This window comes from Typha latifolia, chromosome 3, assembly GCF_019914945.1.
Source record: "Typha latifolia isolate L0001 chromosome 3, TyphaL0001v2, whole genome shotgun sequence".
Lineage (NCBI taxonomy): Eukaryota > Viridiplantae > Streptophyta > Magnoliopsida > Poales > Typhaceae > Typha > Typha latifolia.
In genome coordinates, this window is record NC_133088.1 from 9,683,335 (window position 1) to 9,706,378 (window position 23,044).

Consider the following 23,044-nt stretch of genomic DNA (forward strand, 5'->3'; position numbering starts at 1 on the left):
TATGTGATCAACACATTCTGTTTTCTCCATTAACCGTTGAGAGAAATTAGAATCAAATATGGCCTTGCCGACCAGCACGGGGCGTGTCGGTCGGCACTTGTCGTGCCGACGGCGTACCAGCACATTGCACGAGGGTGCCGCACGGCGCCCCTCCTAACGCCTCGCCGTTCGTCGTCCCTTGCAGATCGCCGATCACCGCTTGCCACTCGCTTCGTGCCCTAGCGCCCGAGAGAGAAGATGGATCGAGAGAGAGAGAGAGAGAGAGAGAGAGAGAGAGAGAGAGAGAAAGAGAGATCGGGAGAGGGTTTAAAGTTTAAGTTGCGGTTTCGGATCCGGATCGGCAAGCGGCGGTGACGGCGACGGCGACTACAATGGCAAAGGTGAGTATTCCTTACCTTTTTCTCTCATTCTCTTACGGTACGGCCGACAAGTGCCTCGGCACGTGTCGTGTCGTGTCGGCCGGTGGTCGGCACGGTTCGTGCCTGTGGCACGACCATCGTTGGTTAGAATCACCTAGAAAATTTCTCATTCTTCCTACGATTGTACCCTAACCCCGCTAGAGTCACCTAAGAAAGTCACTGCAGTGATCTGATTTAGGACTTTCCCCTGGACTTTCAGATAGACTTGAGTCACTACGGAAAACCGTAAGCGATTTATACCGGAGATGTTCTCTAAGTCGTACCAATACTAGTCTCATTTTTTTTTCCACTAAAATTTAATATTTGTACAAGGTATGGTAATGCACTAAGTATAATAATTAAGTGCACACAGAAAATGTAACAATTAAAATTTGCACGTAAATATGAAATAAATAAATTTGCACACAGAAAATTTACATGGTCTGACAAGGTACGAAATGTAATAAAAATAAATATATGAGTGAACTCACTCACCTGAGTCTAAACAAGACAATTGAATCTCAAATCCCTAATTCACGTGCTAAAAATCACCATTTTTAATAATAAATAACAATAACATTTTTAAATAAAATAAAAAAATATTAAATTTTTTTTCTACAATTTAACTTGAAAATGAATAATTTAGGCCAAAATAAGCCCAAATCAGTTGGGCTAGGCTGCAGTTGGCCCACAGCCCACCCAACCAACACTTAAATGGATTGGGCCCAAGGCCCAATCCAATTAACTAATGGAACTAGGTTTGGTTCCTTGGATTCGGATCCAACCTGACTCGAATTCAAAAACATAAGGGGAGAAGGCTAGACTCGGGTTGCCCGAGTCTGCCTTCTCCAAATTGAAGGGAATCGAAGGAGGAGAGAGAGAGGGAGAGAGAGAGAAAGAGTCTATCGGCGACCGCCGCCGTCGGCGGTCGCTAGCCACACCCTAAGCTCCCCGCCACAATCGTGGCCACATCAACCACACGAGGTGGAGGAGAAGTTGCCGACGACGACCAGCACTCCTAACTCATGGTCGACGGTGATTTGAGCCACGAGACTCTCCCAGAAGATATCATTGACACCGGGCTTAAAGCACGAAGCTTTCGGTGATGGAGCGGTAGCGTCTCGACGCCGCTAGCCGATTAGGTATTTCTAATTTACTCCATTAAATTAAAATTAAACTAGAGGGATGAGAGAGGGCTCACCGAGGAGGAGCGTGATGGTCCCTATTTACTCCGGCGATGCTTCGACGGGCCAAACCCCTGTTGTGATTCCGACGGTAAGGAAGAAGAAAACGAAGGAGAAGAAGAAAAGGAAACGGCTGTGGGAAAAGGGGTTGAGGAGAGAGAAAAAATAGGGTTTAATTTATAGTGCAAAATCAAAATCTAAGTTAGATTTGGATTCGGTGAGATTTTGACGACTGCCTCGTCGCGTGTCGGAGAGGGAGAGGGGAGGGGGTTGCAAGTGCAGAGCACGTGCACCCTCCTCTCTCAAACTTTTTTTTTCTTCTGGTTCTCACATTTCACATTGCAAATTAGACAATTCTTTGTTCAAGAAAATGGATGGAATCAAATGTTTCAAATAGAGAAAGTTGGGATGTCCCATTCTAAAATGCCATAACAGAATTTCACTATCTCTATCAGCAGAAGCTGAACTACAATTTGCAACTTGATATTGTGTACTCACATCGAGTTCCTCAAAGTAGTAGAGTCCCTCACATTCCTTAGCACTGCCAATCGTCTTCCCCGATGATAGGTCCTGAAGGACACAAGAAGATGGCATGAAATTAGCAGAGCATTTGGACTCTTTTGTTAATTGACTGACACACAACAAGTTACAAGATAATTTGGGAACATGAAGGACAGACTCAAGAGTGATAGAATTAGATAGTCTAATACTCCCAATTCCTGCAATTTGTGAAAGAGTTCCATTTGCAATTTTGACTTTGAGATTTCCATCACAAGGTGAGTATGAAGAAAAAAGGGTGAATGAAGCAGTTATATGATCAGAAACACCAGAATCTATTATCCATGAAGTCCTAGTTTTAGATGTAGTGGTACTCAGGGCCTTCAAAAAATTACCTCTGTGGGCTAGAGAACCAGATGGAACATACGATGATTGACCTGATGTTTGAAAACTTGCGAACATCTTATATAGTTGTTCCATTTGTTCATTATTGAATGCTCCACCTGAATTAGATGTTCCTCCTTGAGGTTTTTCAGTTGAAGCTTGATACCCACGATTCTTTTTCTTCGGCTTCCAATCTGCAGGTTTCCCATGAATTTTCCAACAAGTATCCTGTGTCTGTCCATTTTTCCGACAGTGATCACACCAAGGACGCCCCTTTTTTTTATTGTTATTAAAAGACCCACGAGTAAAATAACAAATTGCTTCAGATCTATTGTCTCCATTTAGAGATCAATATTTTGTGGCTGTTCCGGAGCTATTATTTGCACAATAACTTGTATTGTTCAACATTATTGTTATCTAATGATTGTCTTATTCACATGTTCTGCAGATTCTAACTGTAAAGCCTGGGGAACATGATTATCTGGATACATCATTTTTCTTGAGACAAGCATCTCCTTACATGAAAATAAAGTATTACTTTTACACCTTCGTGCCTCCTTCCTCTTTTCCTTCCTCTGTTTCCTGCCTCCTATACAAAATTTGTTGCTAATTACTGTGCACATTCCTTGGCAAATGAAAATGGATGACTGCTTTATATAGATTTTTATGTATGATTAAGAGTTCTAGGTGCATGTGTTGTTCGTTTTAGTGCTGAGTGTTTTTACTCTTTTTCACATTTTATTACTCTCCAGAAAACTTACAGATACTTATATCTAGCTTTTCTTATTCCTGCCCTTAAGATGTAGACAGAAAATCAACTATCTTAAGTATAAGTTTGATTGAAGAAAATGCAACTAAGGAAAGGTAACATATAAGAGATTTTGAAGTAAAGTGTAAATAATAACTAGAATTTATTTCTTGTTTCTGTTCCACTTCTGCTTTTACAGCTGAAGACCAGGTTTCATGTGGATATTACTTATAGTTGTGTTCATGCATATTTTAGATGAAATTGACCTTAAATTCATTACAGTTTTTTATTTTAGTAGACACATTAAATTCTGTGGATTGTTCATCTCTTTCATCTCCTTTATTCAGGTTTATTAATGTTGAAGGTTCCTCTAGTATGCCTTCTCAAAAGAGAAGTAATGCTTCACTAATTTGCCAAGAGAATAAAAAGCGAAGGAAAATTGATGATCTCGAATCTTCATTTGTATGTTCTTTCAAACATTTTGATGCCAATGTGTGTTTTATATCTTTTTTATATATTATTTTAGCTGAAGTTACTTTTTTGTAGAATTACGTACATGCTTTCCAGTAGTGTTCATTTATAACTCTAGAATATGATGAGTCTGGCTAATGACAGAAAACTTTAAAAAAAATTTACTTTTATTATGTGAGTAGCAATTGAAAGCAACATTTGGTTGTAATTCTGCCTTAGTTCTATTGTACTTATTGACTTGTTTTGATTTACTTGCTTCTTTGATTTGCACGTTATATACTGAGTTCTATTTTATGTGGCTATATAACTTTAGTCCGTTTATAAAGCGGATCTTGGTTTGGATTAGAGTTGTGTAGGGCAGCGATGACTGTGTTGGTATTGACAGTGATAGTGCTTGTGTTTTTGGAGGATTGGGGGTTGATGATTGAAGTTGGATTCAAGTTTGACTAGAAACTAGGAATGATGTGTCAACTTAAAATATGACGAAATTTGATAGGTCCATAGGAAATGATGCAACGAGGAGAAAGCCATAGCGATCAAGTGTCATGAGGAGGCAAAACAATTTTTGGCCAAATCCATCCTTTAGGCCTTGAACATTGTACTATGCCATTTTAGGAAAGTTTTTTTTACTTATATCTTTATATTTAGAACTTGTAATTCTTTTCTGCTATTTCAATGTGTTTGGGCCGAGTTAGTTTAGGTCAAAATGTATATTTTTGGAAAGTTCTTTTGTCAAAATAGGGTTGCAAGTTCTTTGTTGGTCTATAAGTAGTCTTGTAGGTCTATGGTTGCATTAATTTTTCTCACTTTTTTTTACTTTTGTCTATGAAATTTCAGGAGACATAGAGAAACCTTGACCAACTTGTCTATGAAAAGTGAAAACGAAGTCAAACTAGAAAAAGACTGAATGCATCTAACTCTAAAAAGATATGAAAATTCGAATACTAAACTAGTGTAAGGTTATATTTTGAATAACAATAGGCTTGGTGAGATTCAAACTTAAGACCTCTGTTCTTAATTCACTAAGTACTCTAAAAGCTTAAGTTTTTAGAGAATATTAATTTTTATATTTTATATTCTAAGAACTAGGAAATGGGCATCGTGCAATTGACTTAATTGGATGAAATTTTGCTCATCCATAGGGAACAAGAAGTGTAACAAAATTCATAATGGCCTGTGGTAGGACTTTTGTTTGGCCAAATTCCATTATATTGGCGTTCAAAATTGTGTTTTTGCTATTTCTCGTTGTCACGACCCAAAATAGGAATCATGACCGGCCATGCATCTTAATATGCTTGAAATGCACGAAGCCTTATTAATACTCTCTACATGTACAATGGCAAAATAAATAAACAAAATGAGAATGTGCTTTATTAAATTTTATAATTAATTGCAATAAAGATAAAACAATGTTAAAGTTTTGAGTCTCTAAACTAAATGAATAAAACTTCTAATCTAAAGCATTAAAATCTAAAAGAGCGGAAAGGTAAATAGGTGAATTTTAAGTGGAGGTGGAGTCACCTAGAAAATTTTCTCATTCATCCTAGGACTGTTCCCTAACTCCGCTAGAGTCACCTAAGAAAGTTACCGCAGTGATTTAATTTAGGACTTTCCCTAGACTTCCAGATAGACTTGATTCACCACGGAAAATCGCAAATGATTTATACCGGGACTGTTCTCTAAGTCGCAAATGAGTGAACCCACTTACCTGAGTCTAGGTAAGACAACCGAAATCTCAAATCTCTAGCTCACGTACTAAAAATCACCACCTTAAATAATAAATAATAATCAAAATTTTAATTTGAATAATAACAATATTTTTAAAATTTAAAAACCAAAAAGAACTAAAATTGGTTTAAATTTACCCATTGGATTGGGTTGGGCTATTGCTGGCCCGGCCCATTCCAAAAATGAAGCTAATCGGGCTGGGCCAAAGCCCAGCCAAAAGAAACTAATCAGGCTGGGCCAAGTCCCAGCCGAGCAAATGGATTGGGCTGCGGTTTAGCCCGCAACCCATCCAATTTAATTGGTTCGGGTCGGGTCTGTGGATCCGAAATCCAAACCCGAACCCAACCCGAATTTAAAAGAAAAAGGGGGTTGGCTCGAGTTAAACCCGAGCCCAACCCACCCTTTCTTCTCTCTCTCTCGCGTTCGACACAAGGAAGGGAGAAAACTAGAGAGAGTGGTCGTCGGTGACTCTGCCGGCGGCGGGTCACGACCGGCTCCCTCTCTTTCTCTCTTTCTCTCTCTCGCTCTACTTCGTCGTCCTCTCGAGGTGGAGAACTCACCACCGACGGCCGAAACCGAAGTCGACGTCAATCGGAGCCACGAGGGCTCCCTATAAGACATCACTGACACCGGCTTGGAGCACGAATTCGGTGACAATGCAATTGCGACCCGAAGCCGCCGGCTGGCCAGATTTGCTGACGAGGTCGAATTCCGCAAATTAGGTATTTCTAATTTACCTATTTCAATTTAAATTAAACTAGAGGGATGAGGGAGGGCTCACCGGGGAGGAGTGTGGTGGTCCTAAAATCCTCCGGCGATGCTTCGACGATCTGATCCCACAGCAATGACTCCGACGGAGAGAAGAGAAAGAAAACGATGGAGGAAAAGAAGGTTGGGGGGAGGGTTTGAGAAGAGAGAGGATTAGGATTTAATTTATAAATTAAAAGAGGATCAAATCTAATCCGATTCGGATTAGATGAAATCCCCCCTTATCAGCGCCTCGTCGTGCCGGAGAGGGAGAGGGGAGGGGCTGCACGTGCAGAGCACGTGCACCCTCCTCTCTCAACCCCTAATTTTTTTTTTGATTCTGACAACTATTCCCAACAAAAAGAAATTTCGTCCTCGAAATTAAAATTAGCGTAATAAAAGAATAAAGTAATACCGTAATAGTCGTTATGAAGATTGAGAAAATAGCTCCGGATGCTTTTCCCTCATCTCATCTTCATGCTCCCAAGTTGCTTCTTTCTGGTTTATGGTTTTGCCATAAAATCTTCACGAAGGAAATTACCCTATTGCGAAGAGTTTTTTGCTGAGTTTTTAAAATTTCCACAGGTTGCTCCTTATAAGATAGATTTTCTCGGATTTCTAAAGGCTCGAAGTCAATCACATGGTCTGCACTAGGCACATACTTTCTCAACATAGATACATGGAAGACATTATGTACTTTAGATAACCTAGGTGGTAGTGCTATCTGGTATGCCACATCTCCAATGCGCTCTAACACCTCAAAAGTTCCAATAAAGAGAGGACTTAACTTGCCTTTCTTACCAAACCTAATCAATCCTTTCCAAGGTGACACCTTTAGGAAAACCATGTCACCTACTTGAAACTCAAGGTTTCTTCTTCGGTTATCAGCATAGCTCTTTTGACGGCTTTGAGCTGCAAGAAGCTTTTCCTTGGTTTTAATAATTTTCTGCGTGGCATCTTGTACTATATCAGGTCCCAATAACTGTCTTTCACCAACCTCAAACCAACAAAGTGGAGATCTGCATTTTCTACTATACAACGCCTCATAAGGTGCTAGCCCCAAACTCGAATGGTAGCTATTATTATATGAGAACTCCATGAGTGGAAGATGATCATCCCAATTTCCTTTCCATTCCAAAGAACATGCTCGCAACATATCTTCAAGGGTTTGAATAGTCCTCTCGGATTGTCCATCGGTTTGCGGGTGATAAGCCGAACTGAATCTCAAAGTATGGTGATGGACTGAATATAATAATTAAATGCACATAGGAAAATAAAACAATTAAATTTTCGCATGTACGGATGAAATAAATAGATTTGCACACAGAAATTGCAATAATTTAATTTTTTACACGTAAGGGTGAAATAAATAAATTGCACACAGAAAATTTACATGGTCTGACTAAGATACGAAATACAATAAAATAAACATGTGAGTGAACCCACTCACCTGAGTCTAGGTAAGACAATCGAAATCTCAAATCTTTAGCTCACGTGTTAAAAATCACCACCTTAAATAATAAATAATAATCAAATTTTTAATTAAAACAAATATTAAAATCTTTTTATATTTTATCCCAAAAAAAATAATTAATTTGGGCTAAAATAAGCCCAAATCAATTGGGCTGGGCTGCAATTGGTTTGCCCGTAGCCCACCCAACTATCACCTAAATGGATTGGGCCAAGGCCCAATCCAATTAACTAATGGAACCGCGTCGGGTTCCTTGGATTCTGATCCAACCCGACCCGAATCCAAACACTAAAAGGGAGAAGATCAGACTTGGGTTGCCCGAGTCTATCTTCTCCAAACCGAAGAAAGAGAGAGAGAGAAAGAGAAAGGAAAAGAGAGAGAGAAAGGCGCCGGCGGCCACTGCGGCGACGGTTCGCCGGCCGCACCCTCAGCTCCCCAACACCCATACGGTGCCGCCATCATCCCGAGGTAGGGGAAAACCCGCATACGACAGTCGATCCCATGACCGGCGGCGACCGGAGCCACGAGGGCTCTAACGGTGAATGCTCACGGCACGAGGCCAACGGCAAGATGCTTCCAGACGGAACGGCTACGACCTGAAGCCGTCGGCCGACCAGATTTGCCGGTGGAGCCGAAATCCCAAATTAGGTATTTTCACTAAACCCTATTATTCTTTAATTAACTTTGAGGGGTGGGAGAAGGCTTACGAAGGAGTTACGTGGTGATCTCCGATGGCTCCGACGACGCTCGAGCAGGCCGATTCCACGGCGTGACTCCGTCAGTAAAGGAGGAAGAAAGCGAAAGAAAGGAGGAAGAAGAGAGAGGAGAGGGCTGAGATGGTTAAGCAGAGAGAGAGAGAAGAGATTAGGGTTTTAATTTATAGATTAGAAAAGGATCAAATCTAATCCGATTCGGATTAGATGAAATCCATCCTTATCTGCGCTCCGTCGCGTGCCGGAGAGGGAGAGGGGAGGGGCTGCACGTGCAGAGCATGTGCACCCTCCTCTCTCAACCCCAAATTTTATTTTATTTTATTTCGATTCTGACAATTTGTCACTCGAATAACCTTTTTATAACATGACAAAATAAGATTCACTTATAATCTGCCTCTAGACTACATGTCTAAGTATTGAATTCTATCTCTTGCTCGCAGTTCATCGCAATAAATTATTATGTGACAATAGATCAGCTCCGGTTGATGTCGCCCCTTCTTGGATCACCTATGCCTTGGTACCTTGAGACATTGAAGAAGAAACGGTGATGTAGTGGTTCTGCTCCTCGGAAGTGGCATTTGGAATAAAACAACTTCTCACACTGTATAAAGTAAGCTTCTTAAGGGATCCTTGGATTAGATGGCTTAGGGCCATATCAATTGGACCAATCAAGTCCCTTTTGAATATCTTTGGAATCCTTATAATGGATCGTGAGGAACATCTTTGGTTTGTACTCTGTGAATCCCAGAAGTGTTGTTCAAACACCACTTTAGTCTTCTTTTGCGTACTTGCTTTTCCTGTGCTAGCATTGAACACTCCTTGGTGCTGTTTGAATGGCATCTGGTACAACTGCTGAATTTGTCATACACTTGGATCTTCAACTACTTTGCACAACTGGTCTGCCATAAGCTGTTTCTTGGTCTTCCGTATACCCTAAACCCTATATATATAAACTCAAGTACAAGTGTTTTTGTCCATGAATTTGCCATTACAAAATACAAAATAATTGCACTAACATAACTTGTATTAAGTCCAAAATCATTTGGTAGTGGGGGCCCCTTTGATGGTTTATCACTTCAACTTAATTGGCTCCTACTTTAACACCAAAACAACTAAGATGAGAAGTATGATATGGAGTTGGGCGACATAAATACAGGCTAACAATGGACAACGTTGATCCTTAAATTAGAGATAGCTCTTAATGGTTTTCATAGAAAAAATTTGACCATAGAACTTCTGAAGTGGAAGAGAGATTGTGTTCTTCAAAGATCAGCATTACCTAAACAAAAGATGAGTAGTTGAGTGAAAATAAAGGTGCAATTCCTGAAGTTCAGGATTGATGACATTTTATTAAATCAAAACATGCTTTGATAAGGGACATCACATAATATGGGACGCTTCTTTCTAGGTCGGAAAGGCTGATATACAAGATCTGATGTCACTTTTCTCAAGGAGCTACTATATTTTCAAATGCAACATTCTGTGTGTCTGAGCTCAATTTCAATTTAGTGTAATCTATACTATTATGGGAACTTTTTTGCATTTCCTACCACCTACAAATTTAGTTTCAGCAGTGAAACTAACCAGAGTTTATAGCTAATCCATTCAATAAAAATTGCCTGATTTGTGCTTTCTTGATGTTGCCGTTGGTTTTCAGTGGTTGATTGTAGTGAATTTTAATTCCTGGCATGTCTACTTTGCTAGTGCGGAAACTTAACAATATGTATACACAAATATCAGTACATATTCTTTGATGTCCTAATATTTTGCTACTAATAGAGAGTAAAATCTTCACGGCTTTTCTTATAGTTCAGAAGGTGTTTTCATTAAAAAGAAAAGTATGCAATTCTACTTCTTACATCATTTTGAATCCCTGCCTCTCCGGTAGTTTTAACATAACATATAACAAGAAATTCTTATGAGCAGCAGTTCAATAGACAGTGTCTGACTTTACAATCAAAATGAGAAAACTTTTAGTAATCATTGTATGTGATCGAAATTCACTTCAGCATCACATTGTCAAGAATAATTTAAGTACACATTTCATTTCCATTTTCTTTCTTCTTCAGGTTGGAGGAAAAAGTGATTTGGATGCAAATGATGAACATCAATCTTCTCATAAAGGTACAAAAGCAGTTTCTTGCAATGATAATATTTTCTACAGAACTCTTGCAGAAATTGTTGGATAGATAGATTGAATTTCTCTCCATTGTTTACTATCTGTTTCTGTTCAGACTAAACATGGTTCTGTTCTAATTTTGATTTTGGTTGCCAATGAATGAATTTATAGTTCATTCTATTAAAGAGATTGAACCATCAAATAAAATATTTCTCCAGAATCTATTGAAACAATGTCAATAAGCATGAGACTTCACAATGACCTCTATGCTGAATTACAAAGAGTGACAAGAAATGAAGAACTAATGAGGAACTTTGCAAGGGCTATATGGGTTGTTCTAAAGCAGTATAAGCAAAAACTTTCGGTAATTCTCATCGTCTGTGCTTTTTCCCATTATTCTCAGTATCATATTTGCACTTTCTTTATTCAGAAGTTATTTGTTTTGTATGAATATCATGTTTGGTCATTAGGATTGAACATGCCTCATTAACAAATTAGCCAAAGGAATTGTCATAACCTGCATAGCTTGATAGGAAATCTTGCCTTTAACCAAAGGAATTGATGTACAAATAAATTTCTAAATAAGCATTAGGGCATCTTAACACACAAGTAGACTCACATTTGGTTATTGAATAAGGGTAAGGGTGTAAATGAGCCAAGCCTGAGCAAGTCGGCTCCAGTTAATACTCGACTTAGCTCAACTTGAGCTCGAGCCTAAATTGAGCCTATTATCGAGCCCTATACAAGCCGAGCTGGAGGTGGCGGCTCGCCGAAGGAGGAGGTGGCAGGGAAGCTGAAGGAGGAAGAGGATGAGGAGGCCGAAAATGTTTGTTCCTCATTTCGACGAAAGTTGTTACTTTTAATAAGTATTCCTTCAGTTGGTGAGCTGTGCAATCGAAAAAGACAATCCACAGTGATCCAAGCATTAAAGATACATTCTATTCATCCTCCAGCATAAAAAACAAATAGAAAGGCTAGAAGAAGGCTCAAAAAAGCACGATTGAGAGGATTGGTGTGATAGAATTTGCCCATGATGTGATAGAATCTACCCATGCAGCTACCAATATTAATTGAGAAACTCGGTAAAATCCAACAGCTTTCTAGATGCATAATGTTTTGCACTTTTGCTTTGGTTTTATATCTGATGGTTAATCTATAATGCGTATTAAATTGATGAGATTTAGGCTGTAATGGTACGTTCCTTCTCACCTCTCCTCATCCCAATAGTTAGACAGTTTTGCCACCGCCACTCAGGAGTGTAAACAAGCCTATCGAGCCGAGCCTGAGCAAGCCGGCTTCAGCTTAGGCTCGGCTCAAGCACCGAGTCGAGCCCGAGCTTCAGCCAAGCCGAGCCTGAGCCGCTCTTTTTTTTACACCTCTATCATTGACTAATTTGACTTCCATCATTCTGTTAATTGTTAAATATCTGTTGTTTTAGGACTACTACTTAGTGGTAAGCATGTTTTGTTAGTTTTATTTCATCATTTTGTACCTTTGAGCAGCCATTCATTAGTTCACTCTAATATTAATATTGCAACAGGAATCTGAGAATGCTGCTGAAAGTTTGAAGGAAGCCATCAGAAAGAAGGATTGCCAAATTCTGGAACTTGAAAAAGAGTTGAAGAAGATAAATTCTTGTTGTTCATGCCAAAATCATTCTCATGTGGAAGAATTTTCTTCTGGACTTAACGGATTATCATCTTGTCTTGCAACTGGCCCGCTACTATATCCTTCAGATCAAGATAAGCTGAAAAGTACTGATGCAGCTCACAATGATTTTATGGTGAGATTTAAGAACATTAAATGATAGTCATTACGCTTTCTTCAACTGGTAGACTGTTCTTGCTTGGATTATTAAAATTGGTTATTCCAGATCTACTGTGTTGGGAACTTGAAAGTTCTCATTTTATGTTCAACTTGCTGGAGATAGGAATTTAGTGTTTTACTGCCTACTGATTTTGGCAGACCTACTTATTTGAGAATGTTCTTCATCTGAAGAGTCCCCAGTTGACATAATAATATAAGCAATAACAGGTCATCAAGAGGGATAACTGTGGTGCATATGTGGGTGTTCAATGTTCATCCTAACATTCTGCTACAAAGTTAATATTTGTTGGGTTGAATCATTGAGTGCCTGGTCTTCATAGAACACCATTAAGATGTTATATATTATTCTCAGTTACATTTTGCATGAGTAAATGTAGTTCATTTTTGTGCCACAGCTACAAGGCTCAGTTACATTTTGCATGAGTAAATGTAGTTCATTTTTGTGCCACAGCTACAAGGAAGCACACCTGTCAACGAGGATACCCAAGAGCTGATATGTTTTGGTCCTAAAATAACTTTAGCTGGTCTAAATATAAAAGGTCAACTTATTAATGATTTCATCTTACCTTGTCCTACTTGTTCTTATCATACTGCAAGGCATACAAAAGCCCTAGCCATTTGGATGTGTTCAATGCCATTTTCTTAACAGGAAGTCCAACTGAAGATTTAAGTTCCACAGTTAGATCCTTAATACTGGAGAACAGTGGATTTATCCCGGAAAATGTAAAGGTTAGAATCATGACAGTGTATTGTACAATGAAAGGTTAGGATCATGACAGTGTATTATACAATGATCTTGACTTCATGTCCCGTCTGCCAGTTTAATGTATTAAAAAGCAGCTGCATTTTTTACACTGATTTCTTGTTGAGGCATTACTACCATTTTATTCTCAGCCAGGAACTTCAAATACTACTTGTTCCAGTGCCTCCAGTGGTGGCTCAGAAAAGCTAACCAGTGAGGTAGTTAATTTGTCTACATGAAGGTATAGCTAAGCTTCTTCTGGTTCCATATGCATCACTAACTTAATTGAAGCCGTATTCAATCATTTTAGAGACATGAGAGCTTTTCTGAAATGGGGCATGGCAACAATGGAACAGAAGAACAAATAGAATCTGGAGTCAGGGAGATGCTATCTTTGGTTGATCCAAAAGGTTAGGTTTTAAATATTATTCTCATCCATTCTCTCTTTATTCTTTTGTTATGCTATTAATTCTTTTCATGCAAAGGTTTCTTAACAGAATCTGTACATACTGATTCCATATTCAACTTTAAGCAAGAGTGTGCATTGATGGGAGGTGTCACAGGAAGTCATACCTCATCAGAGTTGCATTCAATGCCACATAAGGAAAAGGTCATAAATCTGGATATCTTCTGCATACAACTATCTGTTTCCATGTGCATTTCTACATAATTTTCAATTGTTTTTGGATTAAGAAATTGGAAACTAGGAAATAAGGTTTCATAGGTTGAAAGTGTACAAGATGAGGATGTTGAGGTGGATGAGAAGTGTTAGCAGAAAATATAAAGAAAGAAATGATAATATTAGGAAAAGCATTGGAGGTAGCACTTATACATGATCAATTACGTGAGAATAGCTAGCATAATTATGACCAAAAAAATCATGTAGTGCACCAGTATGCAGGGGTGATTTTATTAACATAGAAGGTTCCTTAAGAGTGATAGGAAAACTAAAACTGGCATGGGGAGAATTAGTAAGAAAAAAAAATGATAGCACCTCGCTTGAACAAATAAACGTCCTAAATAAAGATGAATGGAGAAAAGCATTCCATTTAGTTGACCCCATATAGATATAGTTAGGGCTAATGGCTTGGTACTTATTGTTGGTGTACACAGAATTCTAAATATCAGTATCAATATTGCACATTCGAAAATTTGATATATGTCACCCATATTGACCATTCAATATCAAGCTATTTGTGAATTATAGAAAATTCTAAAAAATGATGTAAAGTTCAGGAAAAAGATGGTTGGGTTGGGTGCTATGAATGTGGTGCTGATAGGAAATAATGTGACTTTGTCATTGACGATTAAAAAATCAGTAAGCATGACATAAAAATAAGAAAATTCAGATTACTCAATGTAATGAATTTGTGGAGAAAGTTGGTTGGCAGCTGCAGGCCTACAGCTTCCTCTATAGGGAAAGGGTCCTGTAGATGTTTGATAGGGAAAATAAACTCATATTTTGGTGAACACATAATTAGAGCTTAAAACTTGTTAGATCTCCCTCTAGTTAGAGTCAGATCTACCTCAGTTTGTTATATTAACCTATAATCAGTCGTGTAACACCCCTACCCCTCACATTCATGTGCAGACCCATATGTCCATACCACACGCATGACGCATGTGACATGACAGATTAATATTAACACAAAAACACTCTTGTACCCAAGATAATCCATTTAAAAGATAAATCATACTATAATTTAAATAGATCTTTTAGCACAAGAATTTTTGTATATATCAGGGTAATGCTAATTAACTAGAAAATCTGGTAGAACCCACATAGGCCACAAAAAACCATCAAGTTTACGACTAATCCATGAATAACAATATAGCCTAATGTGTAGAATGCAACCTATTATACAAATCATAGTCTAATGTAGTAAAGGTGGTACAACTCAATCTCCATATAAATTATCATCTATATCACCTAATTTTTAGCTCACATTGTCTTTGTTATACAAGATATAATCATACTATATTATCACCAAATATAATAATATATGATGTATAACAATCATGATGCATGTCAGTCGCTCGATAATTCTATCAATCTTAACTCTGAATATCATCCATTATGCTAGACTACAAAATTCGGTTAACACTTGATACTTAGTTTTATAATTCTGTCATATTTAAAAGCATACCTTGAATACTATAACCAATCATGTATCTCAAAAATTTAAGTGGTAAAGGAGTTAGAAAATATGATAACATGCATTCTCTAATTATATATCTATCATATACATACTCATGTTAGAGATCAACTCAATAAATAAATAATATGCCCATCTCCAATCACCTTTATATACTATCATATAATCATGCCAGAAGCTAAAGCAAGATGCATACATATAATAATGATATTATATATCTAAATTTAGAAAATGTGTCTAGTAGGTAAGACTATTCACAATATGATCATAAGATATACAAACTCTTATTTCTTACGTATGTCAATCAAACACCAACTCCTTTTTAGTAAGCCCCTTTTAACCAATTAGAATTCATTTGTATAAAGTATAATGATTTATTAGGTTTCTAGTTACACTTTTTACTTTTATTAAGTATCTAGATTTATATTATACATTTAATTCTGATTTCATTAATATGCTACTACTACAATCTATTTTTACTTATTAGTAATTCTAGCTTTGCTAATTATAGAGTAAGTATTTAATGGTTATTTTCTTTTTTTAATAAAAACACAAATACAAGTACACACAAAATCTAATTATAATTTAATTCTTTTGTGATTATTACTCTTGCTTAACTAATTATTAATTACACATAAAGTAGTCTACTTGGTCATGTAAAATTATAAATTTTTAAGCCTATTATTTTTATTTTATACATAATTATATATAATAAAAGATACATGTACATGTCACGCTCCGATCCGGGAACATAATGGCCGTGAATCTCTAGGATAAAACTCGGAGAAAATACGAAAGCCCAAATAGTAATCAAATCCTAAAATAGATTGACACAGCGAAAACGGTACTCAGTTTTCAGAGTCCTCATTAAGCGGCTTCTTAAATTCCTGCAAAATAATAAGTCTTCATGAGCTAGATGCCCAGCAGTCGATCTCTGCCAAAAGTGTACTATCATGGAAACCCGCCAAAACTGATAAAATGTCATATTATCTCATTAATGGGTAATTTGACCCATGACCACATCGCACTACCTAGTCACTATCGGCATGGCGCCCGAGGCTTTTCTAAATAGTCGATCCGTCTAGGGTCATAGTAGGTACTATACAGTGCCCTACTGACTTTTCTACCAACCGTTGAGAAAAATTAGAGTCACCAAGACAAAAATCCAGGAATCTTTTCCCTAATCCCGCCAGAGTCACTTGGTAGCACGTCGCAACGTTATATTCCAAGAATCTTTTCCCTGAACTTATATTTTTGAAAACAAATTGGGTTCCAGATTTCACTTTTATTAGTATTCAACTATACCGATTCATTCTGAACCTCAAGTATCAAATTCCTCAATCGCCAAAATTCTCAATTCTTCAAATACAATATATACACGAATAATCCATAAATTCAAATACTACTATTTCCTCTGATCTATATATAATATAAATCATTCTTAATAGGTCAAAAAACACAAATAAATAATAATCTAATATTTAATCTTGCAAAATTTCATGTCTCAAAAATAATATTTTATTTTTGATCATATTCTAAAAAAATAAAGATCTCTTATATTTTATTTAAAGAAAATAAAATATATTAGCATAAATATCTCTATTATTTTCTGAAAATAAAATATAATAATAAATATATTTTTTTTACAAATCCGAAATTCCTTTAAATTGAAGTAATTCTAATTTGTATCTTATTTTCTAGAAATAAAATAATATTATTTATTTTCAGGAATCCGAAATCCATATAAATTGAAATATTCCTAATTTATATCTTATTTTCGACAATAGAAATAGATATTAATATTTTTCAGAAATCTAAAATTCATTTAAATTAAAATATTCCTAATTTATTTCTTATTTTCTGCAATAAAAATAAATACTTTGAAATCTGAAAAATAATAAACAATAAAATTCCTTTTTTTCCAAGAATGATAAATATGAATTTTCTAAAATACAAAATCTTAACATTTCTAATTCTTTATTGAAAATCCTTAAAACAACGAATTTCTTAACTTCTCACATAATTGACTTCATTATATTGTAAAGTTTCTTATCTTATAAAATTAAACAAGATAATAATAAACATAAAGATATTTATAATTCATCAATTCTATTTTTATATAATAAAAATTTAAGAAAATATGAGTGGGAACTTGTCTTGATCGCTCAATTCAAAATAATTTGATTTTCGCATCCTAATCGTAATCTGCACGAATTCCAAAGCGTTCCATGATTGTCTTCTCTTTCCTTTTCTTCTCTTTGGTATGATAAAATATTTTTTCCTATATTTTCTATTCATTTTTTTTAATCTCCCTCAAGAATAATCTCTCTTTTTTTTCTCTCGGTTACCGCCTAATTTCTCTCCTAAAAATCCCTCTAGGATTTTCTTCTAGGCCCCCATTTTATAATTGAAAAAATATATATAATAAGAGTCCTATGAGAATATGGATTCTAATATCTTAAAGATATATCTAAAAATATAATATACATTATATACTTATATGTAAGTTGTAACCGATATAGTATTAGTATATACAAAAATTTTAATAGTGCATTAAACTAAAATACTAAATAATATAATCACAATTCATAACCATAATAACAATTAACAAGTTCACAACCATAATGCCCATAAGAAATAACATAAATACGTAATCAAAAATTCAAAATTATCACAACCATAAGTTCCTAGCAACAAGTTTACAATCATAACTAGAGGAATTTAGTAATAAGAAACAGAGAAAAATATATTATTAGATAATTACTGAATTAATTTCTGAATTAAGTAATTAACAATCTTAATTAATAGAAACAAAGAAAAAACATTCAACAGATTAGTAGATAATTACTTCAATGATTTCTCTAACTGTCTAGCATAACATATTATCTTAAGTATAAGAAACTAAGAAATAAGAAGTTAAGAACTAAGTCACTAACAAATAAAAAGTTGAAAATAAAAAACCCTTCGGTGTGAGACTGAGAGAGTGAGACTATGAGAGAGGAGTGAGAAAGAGAGGAAGAGAATGAGAGTGAGATTGTGAGAGAGTGACAGAGTGAGAGAGAGAGGAAAAAAGGACAGTGGCCCATGCCTCTGTCGCCGGCCGTAGAAGGGAGAACCGGTTGGCGAGCAGAAACGCCAACCTGCCTTATCAGGTCGCGCAGTCCGCCTAGCACCTTTTGGCACTTAGGCAGCAAACCACCTTGCACAAGTGCTAGACGGAATGGTGGGGTGGCCAATGTGCCGCCCCGTCTTGGTGGCTGCCATGACAATCACTTTTTTTGCTTTTCAATACACCGGGTATCATCCAATATGTATCTTTATTGGCATAAATTGTGAATCATGATTGTACATTTGTATATAATTTGCTTCCATATATAGTTTGTAGTCTCACTAAATTCTTCTACATTCTTCTCAATTTTTCATTTTCTTCTTTCTAGTCATGTTGATCTAGGTAAGAACCAACAATAGTTTAAATTGTGTATGGGATACGTTTCTTTTGCTATTTGCTATCTTTACAATATAATATAATATTGCTAGTTAAAATCAGAATTTAGATCAGAAGCCCAAAAGTTGTGAAGTACTAAAGCAGGAAAACAAAGATTATGAAGGGGTCAAATCTCCACAATCTAATTCTCTGGTGCAAAGAAAATTCAACAGTTGGGCATATTTCTATGTTCTTTATTTTTTTATCGAGTGTTTAATCTTACTAGTTTAACTATTTATTTTAATGCAGAAGTGCTCCTTTCTTCTGTAAGCAATCCTCAATCTCTAGACATAGGGGACAATGGCAAAGATATATCACCTTTGTTAGAGAATGAAAAAGCATCTTTTGTAGAAGATATAAAGGTAAGCTCTTCATTTTATCCCTAATTTTGATGCAAAATTGTGCATATTGAGTGATTGGCACCCTTTTGCAGTTTGTCAAATTTATTTTATATTCTTTTACCATAACACATGATACTAAGTATAGCAATGCCACATTTATTTGGTCTGCCTGTGAGCAGCATGTAAGAGCCTATAACTACGTTTCTTAATTTTTCTTTCTTATGTATTATCCGCATTCTTGTTTCGCTAATGTTGCTTAGATTTTATCTTTTATTAAAGTCACTAAAGTTTTGACTAGCTTGTTAAGACAGAGAACTTGGCTATGATTGTAAATTGTTGGAATAGGCTTGGCGGTTTGTCACAACTCGAAATTGGAATCATGATCGACAATGTACCTCAATACGCTTGAGATACACTCAAAACTAAATAAATTTTAAATTATATTAATGCTGAATAAAATTAAACTAAAAGCAACAATATCCATAACAATATGCAATAGGCATGCTTTTTAAATAATAACAATGATAACAATAGAGTCACAACTTGTAACCTTGCACGGTTTCAATATATTAACATCTTTTCAAAATTTATACTGTCATATGTCTCAATGGGTCTAAACCCTGTGGATCCACATCAACTAGAAGTCACATCAAGATGACGTTCGGGATTTTTCTTCATAGCTGATTCGTTTAGGGTCATCAGGTGGTATCACCATGTGATCAACACACTCTATCTTTTCCTCTAACCGTTGAGAGAAGTTAGAGTCACCTAGGAAATTTCTCATTTATTCTAGAACTGTTCTCTAACCCCGCCAGAGTCATCTAAGAAAGTCACTGCAGTGATCTGATTTAAGATTTTTCCTTGGACTTCCAAATAGACTTGAGTCCACGGAAAATCGCAGGCGATTTATACCGGGACTGTTCTCTAAGTCGTACCAATACTAGTCTCATTTTTCTTTTCACTAAATTTAATATTTGCACAAAGTACGGTGATGCACTGAGTATAATAATTAAAGAGATTTTTATAAATCACACCTTACATTTTGCCTATTTTGTGATTCGCACCCCGTCTTTGGGGATTTTATAACGCGACCCTTCCTTTTTATAGTAATGTTCATTTAACACCCTGAGTTAACTTAACCTAACTATAATCAAACAGAACGATACCAGAAAGAGAATATTCTGTTATAATCTATTATATAATTTATAATATTCCTAAATTACCCTTGTACTTATCTCTAATTTTATTCATAACTTAAACCTCTATAATTTATTATCTCATAGCTCCCCAAACTATGAAGAACATCCCTACATGCCAAGCTGACCTCAAAGCTTCCAAACCCCAAGCAGTAGCTCCCCAAACACTAAGCCATCGGAGTTGAAGGAGCTTGTAGTCAGAAGGTTGCAGCTTGGAATTAGAGCTTCCTAAAGCCTACATCACCAAAACACCAAGCAGTCGAAGGTTGAAGGAGGTTGCCTTCCGAAGTTGCCTAAACGACAAGAGCTTCTCCAAGCCTACATCACTCCTCCTAAGTTGGGATTTTGGGGTTAGTTTCTGTAATCATTTTTTGTTGAATGCCATTTTGGGGTTTTAGGGTTTAAAGACAACTCAACCCCATTTTGGGATTTTAGAGTTTAAAGATGATTTCTTAAGGGTATTTTAGTAATCTTTGAACTAGAGTCACATAAACCATATAACATGGTTAATGTCAGTTAGCTAAAGTAACATTAGGGTGTTAAATGAATATTACAGGAAAAATAAGGGGTCGCGTAATAAAATCTCCAAAGACGGGGTGCGAATCATAAAATAGACAAAATGTAGGGTGTGATTTGTAAAAATCCCATAATTAAATGCACACAAGAAATATAACAATTAAATTTTGCACGTACGGATGAAATAAATAAATTTACACATAGAAAATGTAACAATTAAATTTATGCACGTAAGGGTGAAATAAGTAATTTGCACACAGAAAATTTACATGGTCTGACGAAGGTACAAAATATAATAAATAAGCAAATATGTGAGTGAAGCCACTCACCTGAGTCTAGGTAAGACAACTGAATCTCAAATCCGTAGCTCACGTGCTAAAAATCACCACCTTTAATAATAAATAACAATAACATTTTTAATAAAAAAAAATATTAAAATTTTTTTACAATTTAACTCAAAAATTATTATTTTGGGCCAAAATAAGCCCAAATCAGTTGAAGGCTCAATCCAATTAGCTAATGGAATCTGGTCGGGTTCCTTGGATTCGAATCCAACCCAACTTGAATCCAACAACTTACGGGTTCCTTGGATTCGGATCTAACCCAACCCGAATCCAATGACTTAATAGGAGAAGGCCAGACTCGGGTTGCTCGAGTCTATCTTCTCCAAGCCGAGAGAGAGAGAGAGAGAGAGAGAGAGAGAGAGAAAGAAAGAAAAAGAAAAGGTACCGGCGGTCACCGTCGACGATGAACCACCGGCCGCACCCTAACCTCCCCAACACTCTCGCAACCCAGCAGACCATGAGAGGTGGAGGACGAACCGTAGATGACGGTCGACAACTCGACTCCATGGCCGACGGCCATGGAGTCGTCTCCTCCACACCTCGAGCTAGGAAGACTTCAGAGGAGTGCGCCTGCGACACAAGGTCGACGACGCGAGGCTTTGGCACATGAGCAACAGTGACCCGAAGCTGCCGGCCGGCATGAGTCGCTGGCGAAGCCGAAATCCCAAATTTGAGGGGTGAGAGAAAGCTTACCAAGGAGTCACGTGGTGGTCTCCAATGGCTCCGGCGGCGCTCCGGCAGGCTGATTCCACGGCGTGACTCCGACGGTGAGGAAGAAGAAAGCGAAAGAGGGGAGGAAGAAGAGAGACAAGGGGGCTGAAGTGGTTAAGTAGAGAGAGAGGGAATTAGGGTTTTTAATTTATAGATTAAAGAAAAATTATGATCTAAACCGATCCGGATTAGGCGCGATTTCGCCCTGCGCCTCGTCGCGTGCCGGAGAGGGAGAGGGGAGGGGCTGCACTTGCAGAGCACGTGCACCCTCCTCTCTCAACCCTTTAATTTTTTTTTTTCTTCTGGTTCTTACAATCATCACATAAGATCTACAAGAATTGATGGATACTACTCATTTGTTTAAGATGTTCAACTAGACTTATGTTAGTAAAACTTGTAGTCAAGATGGGCATCTAAAACTTGAAGACATCAAGAAATTTCCATTAACTAAAAGACTTCGAGTTATAACTGGTGTATATTGCAATAGCAATACTACACAATTAACTAGACATCATCCTATCCATGCTTCCATGCCTATCAGGAGAATAGAACTTTTAGCATTTTCCTGTTATTTGACAAGCCTGAACTTAGAGATGATAGTGGATATCTTAAGTAATAGACTGGTCAATTATTTTCTTTTTCTTGTGTGAAAGTTGCAGTTCACACATGAGGGAATTGAAAGTATCACCAAACTTTCCTGAATATATCATACTCAACTTCTGTGAAACAAGAGAATTACAATGAAGTTGCTAGATTAATTCATGTCACTTCTCAGGATTTTCTGTTACAATTACTCTTTTCTCTGAATTTCTATGCAGCAGCCATCTAGGCCATATGTTTTACCTATTGAGGATACCAAGCCAACTGAAAAATGTCTAGTGAGACCTCCAGAAAGAGAGAACCATGGTTCTGCTTCCATATCTTGCAATATAAATAAACCGAAAAGGTCAGTGAATTGAAATTTTTCATGAAACTTCTGTCTAGTTCTGTTTTACATAGTTCAAAGACATTTTGTTCAGTTATTATGCTTTCTCTTGTAGTTCCTTGTCATGTCTTTGGCTAGTATACCGTCCTTTATTTTCGGCCATGTTTGCCATCAAAATTACAGCTTCAATGCTGAGCTAACCATATCATACATATATAAATGAATGATCCCCTTGCAGGAGATTGCTGCCAGCCTCGAAGATGCTACTGAAAGAATTTATTGGTCCTGACATGGATTCAGATAAACCAAAAGTATGTTCCTTTCAAGTTCTCTTTTTTAAG

At 36.7% G+C, this 23,044-nt stretch overlaps 1 protein-coding gene across 9 annotated transcripts in view; it reads left to right on the forward strand.

Annotated features, from left to right (window-relative positions):
* The window catches only part of LOC140783317 (kinesin-like protein KIN-6), a 47,745-nt gene that overhangs the window by 24,076 nt on the left and 625 nt on the right, over positions 1-23,044 (forward strand). For 3 of the 9 annotated variants that reach the window (XM_073130166.1, XM_073130169.1, XM_073130174.1), the window contains 12 exons: positions 2,913-2,995; positions 3,560-3,674; positions 10,412-10,466; positions 10,680-10,825; positions 12,002-12,244; positions 13,183-13,248; positions 13,341-13,440; positions 13,516-13,640; positions 18,734-18,840; positions 18,917-19,032; positions 22,600-22,724; positions 22,942-23,014. In XM_073130166.1, coding sequence (XP_072986267.1) covers positions 2,913-2,995; positions 3,560-3,674; positions 10,412-10,466; positions 10,680-10,825; positions 12,002-12,244; positions 13,183-13,248; positions 13,341-13,440; positions 13,516-13,640; positions 18,734-18,840; positions 18,917-19,004 — 1,128 coding nt within the window. In that variant the 3' untranslated portion in view covers positions 19,005-19,032; positions 22,600-22,724; positions 22,942-23,014. Of the gene's footprint in view, positions 1-2,912; positions 2,996-3,559; positions 3,675-10,411; positions 10,467-10,679; positions 10,826-12,001; positions 12,245-13,182; positions 13,272-13,340; positions 13,441-13,515; positions 13,641-18,733; positions 18,841-18,916; positions 19,033-22,596; positions 22,725-22,941; positions 23,015-23,044 lie in introns of those variants that run through there. The other 6 variants (XM_073130167.1, XM_073130168.1, XM_073130171.1 and 3 more) reach the window with 6 other exon arrangements.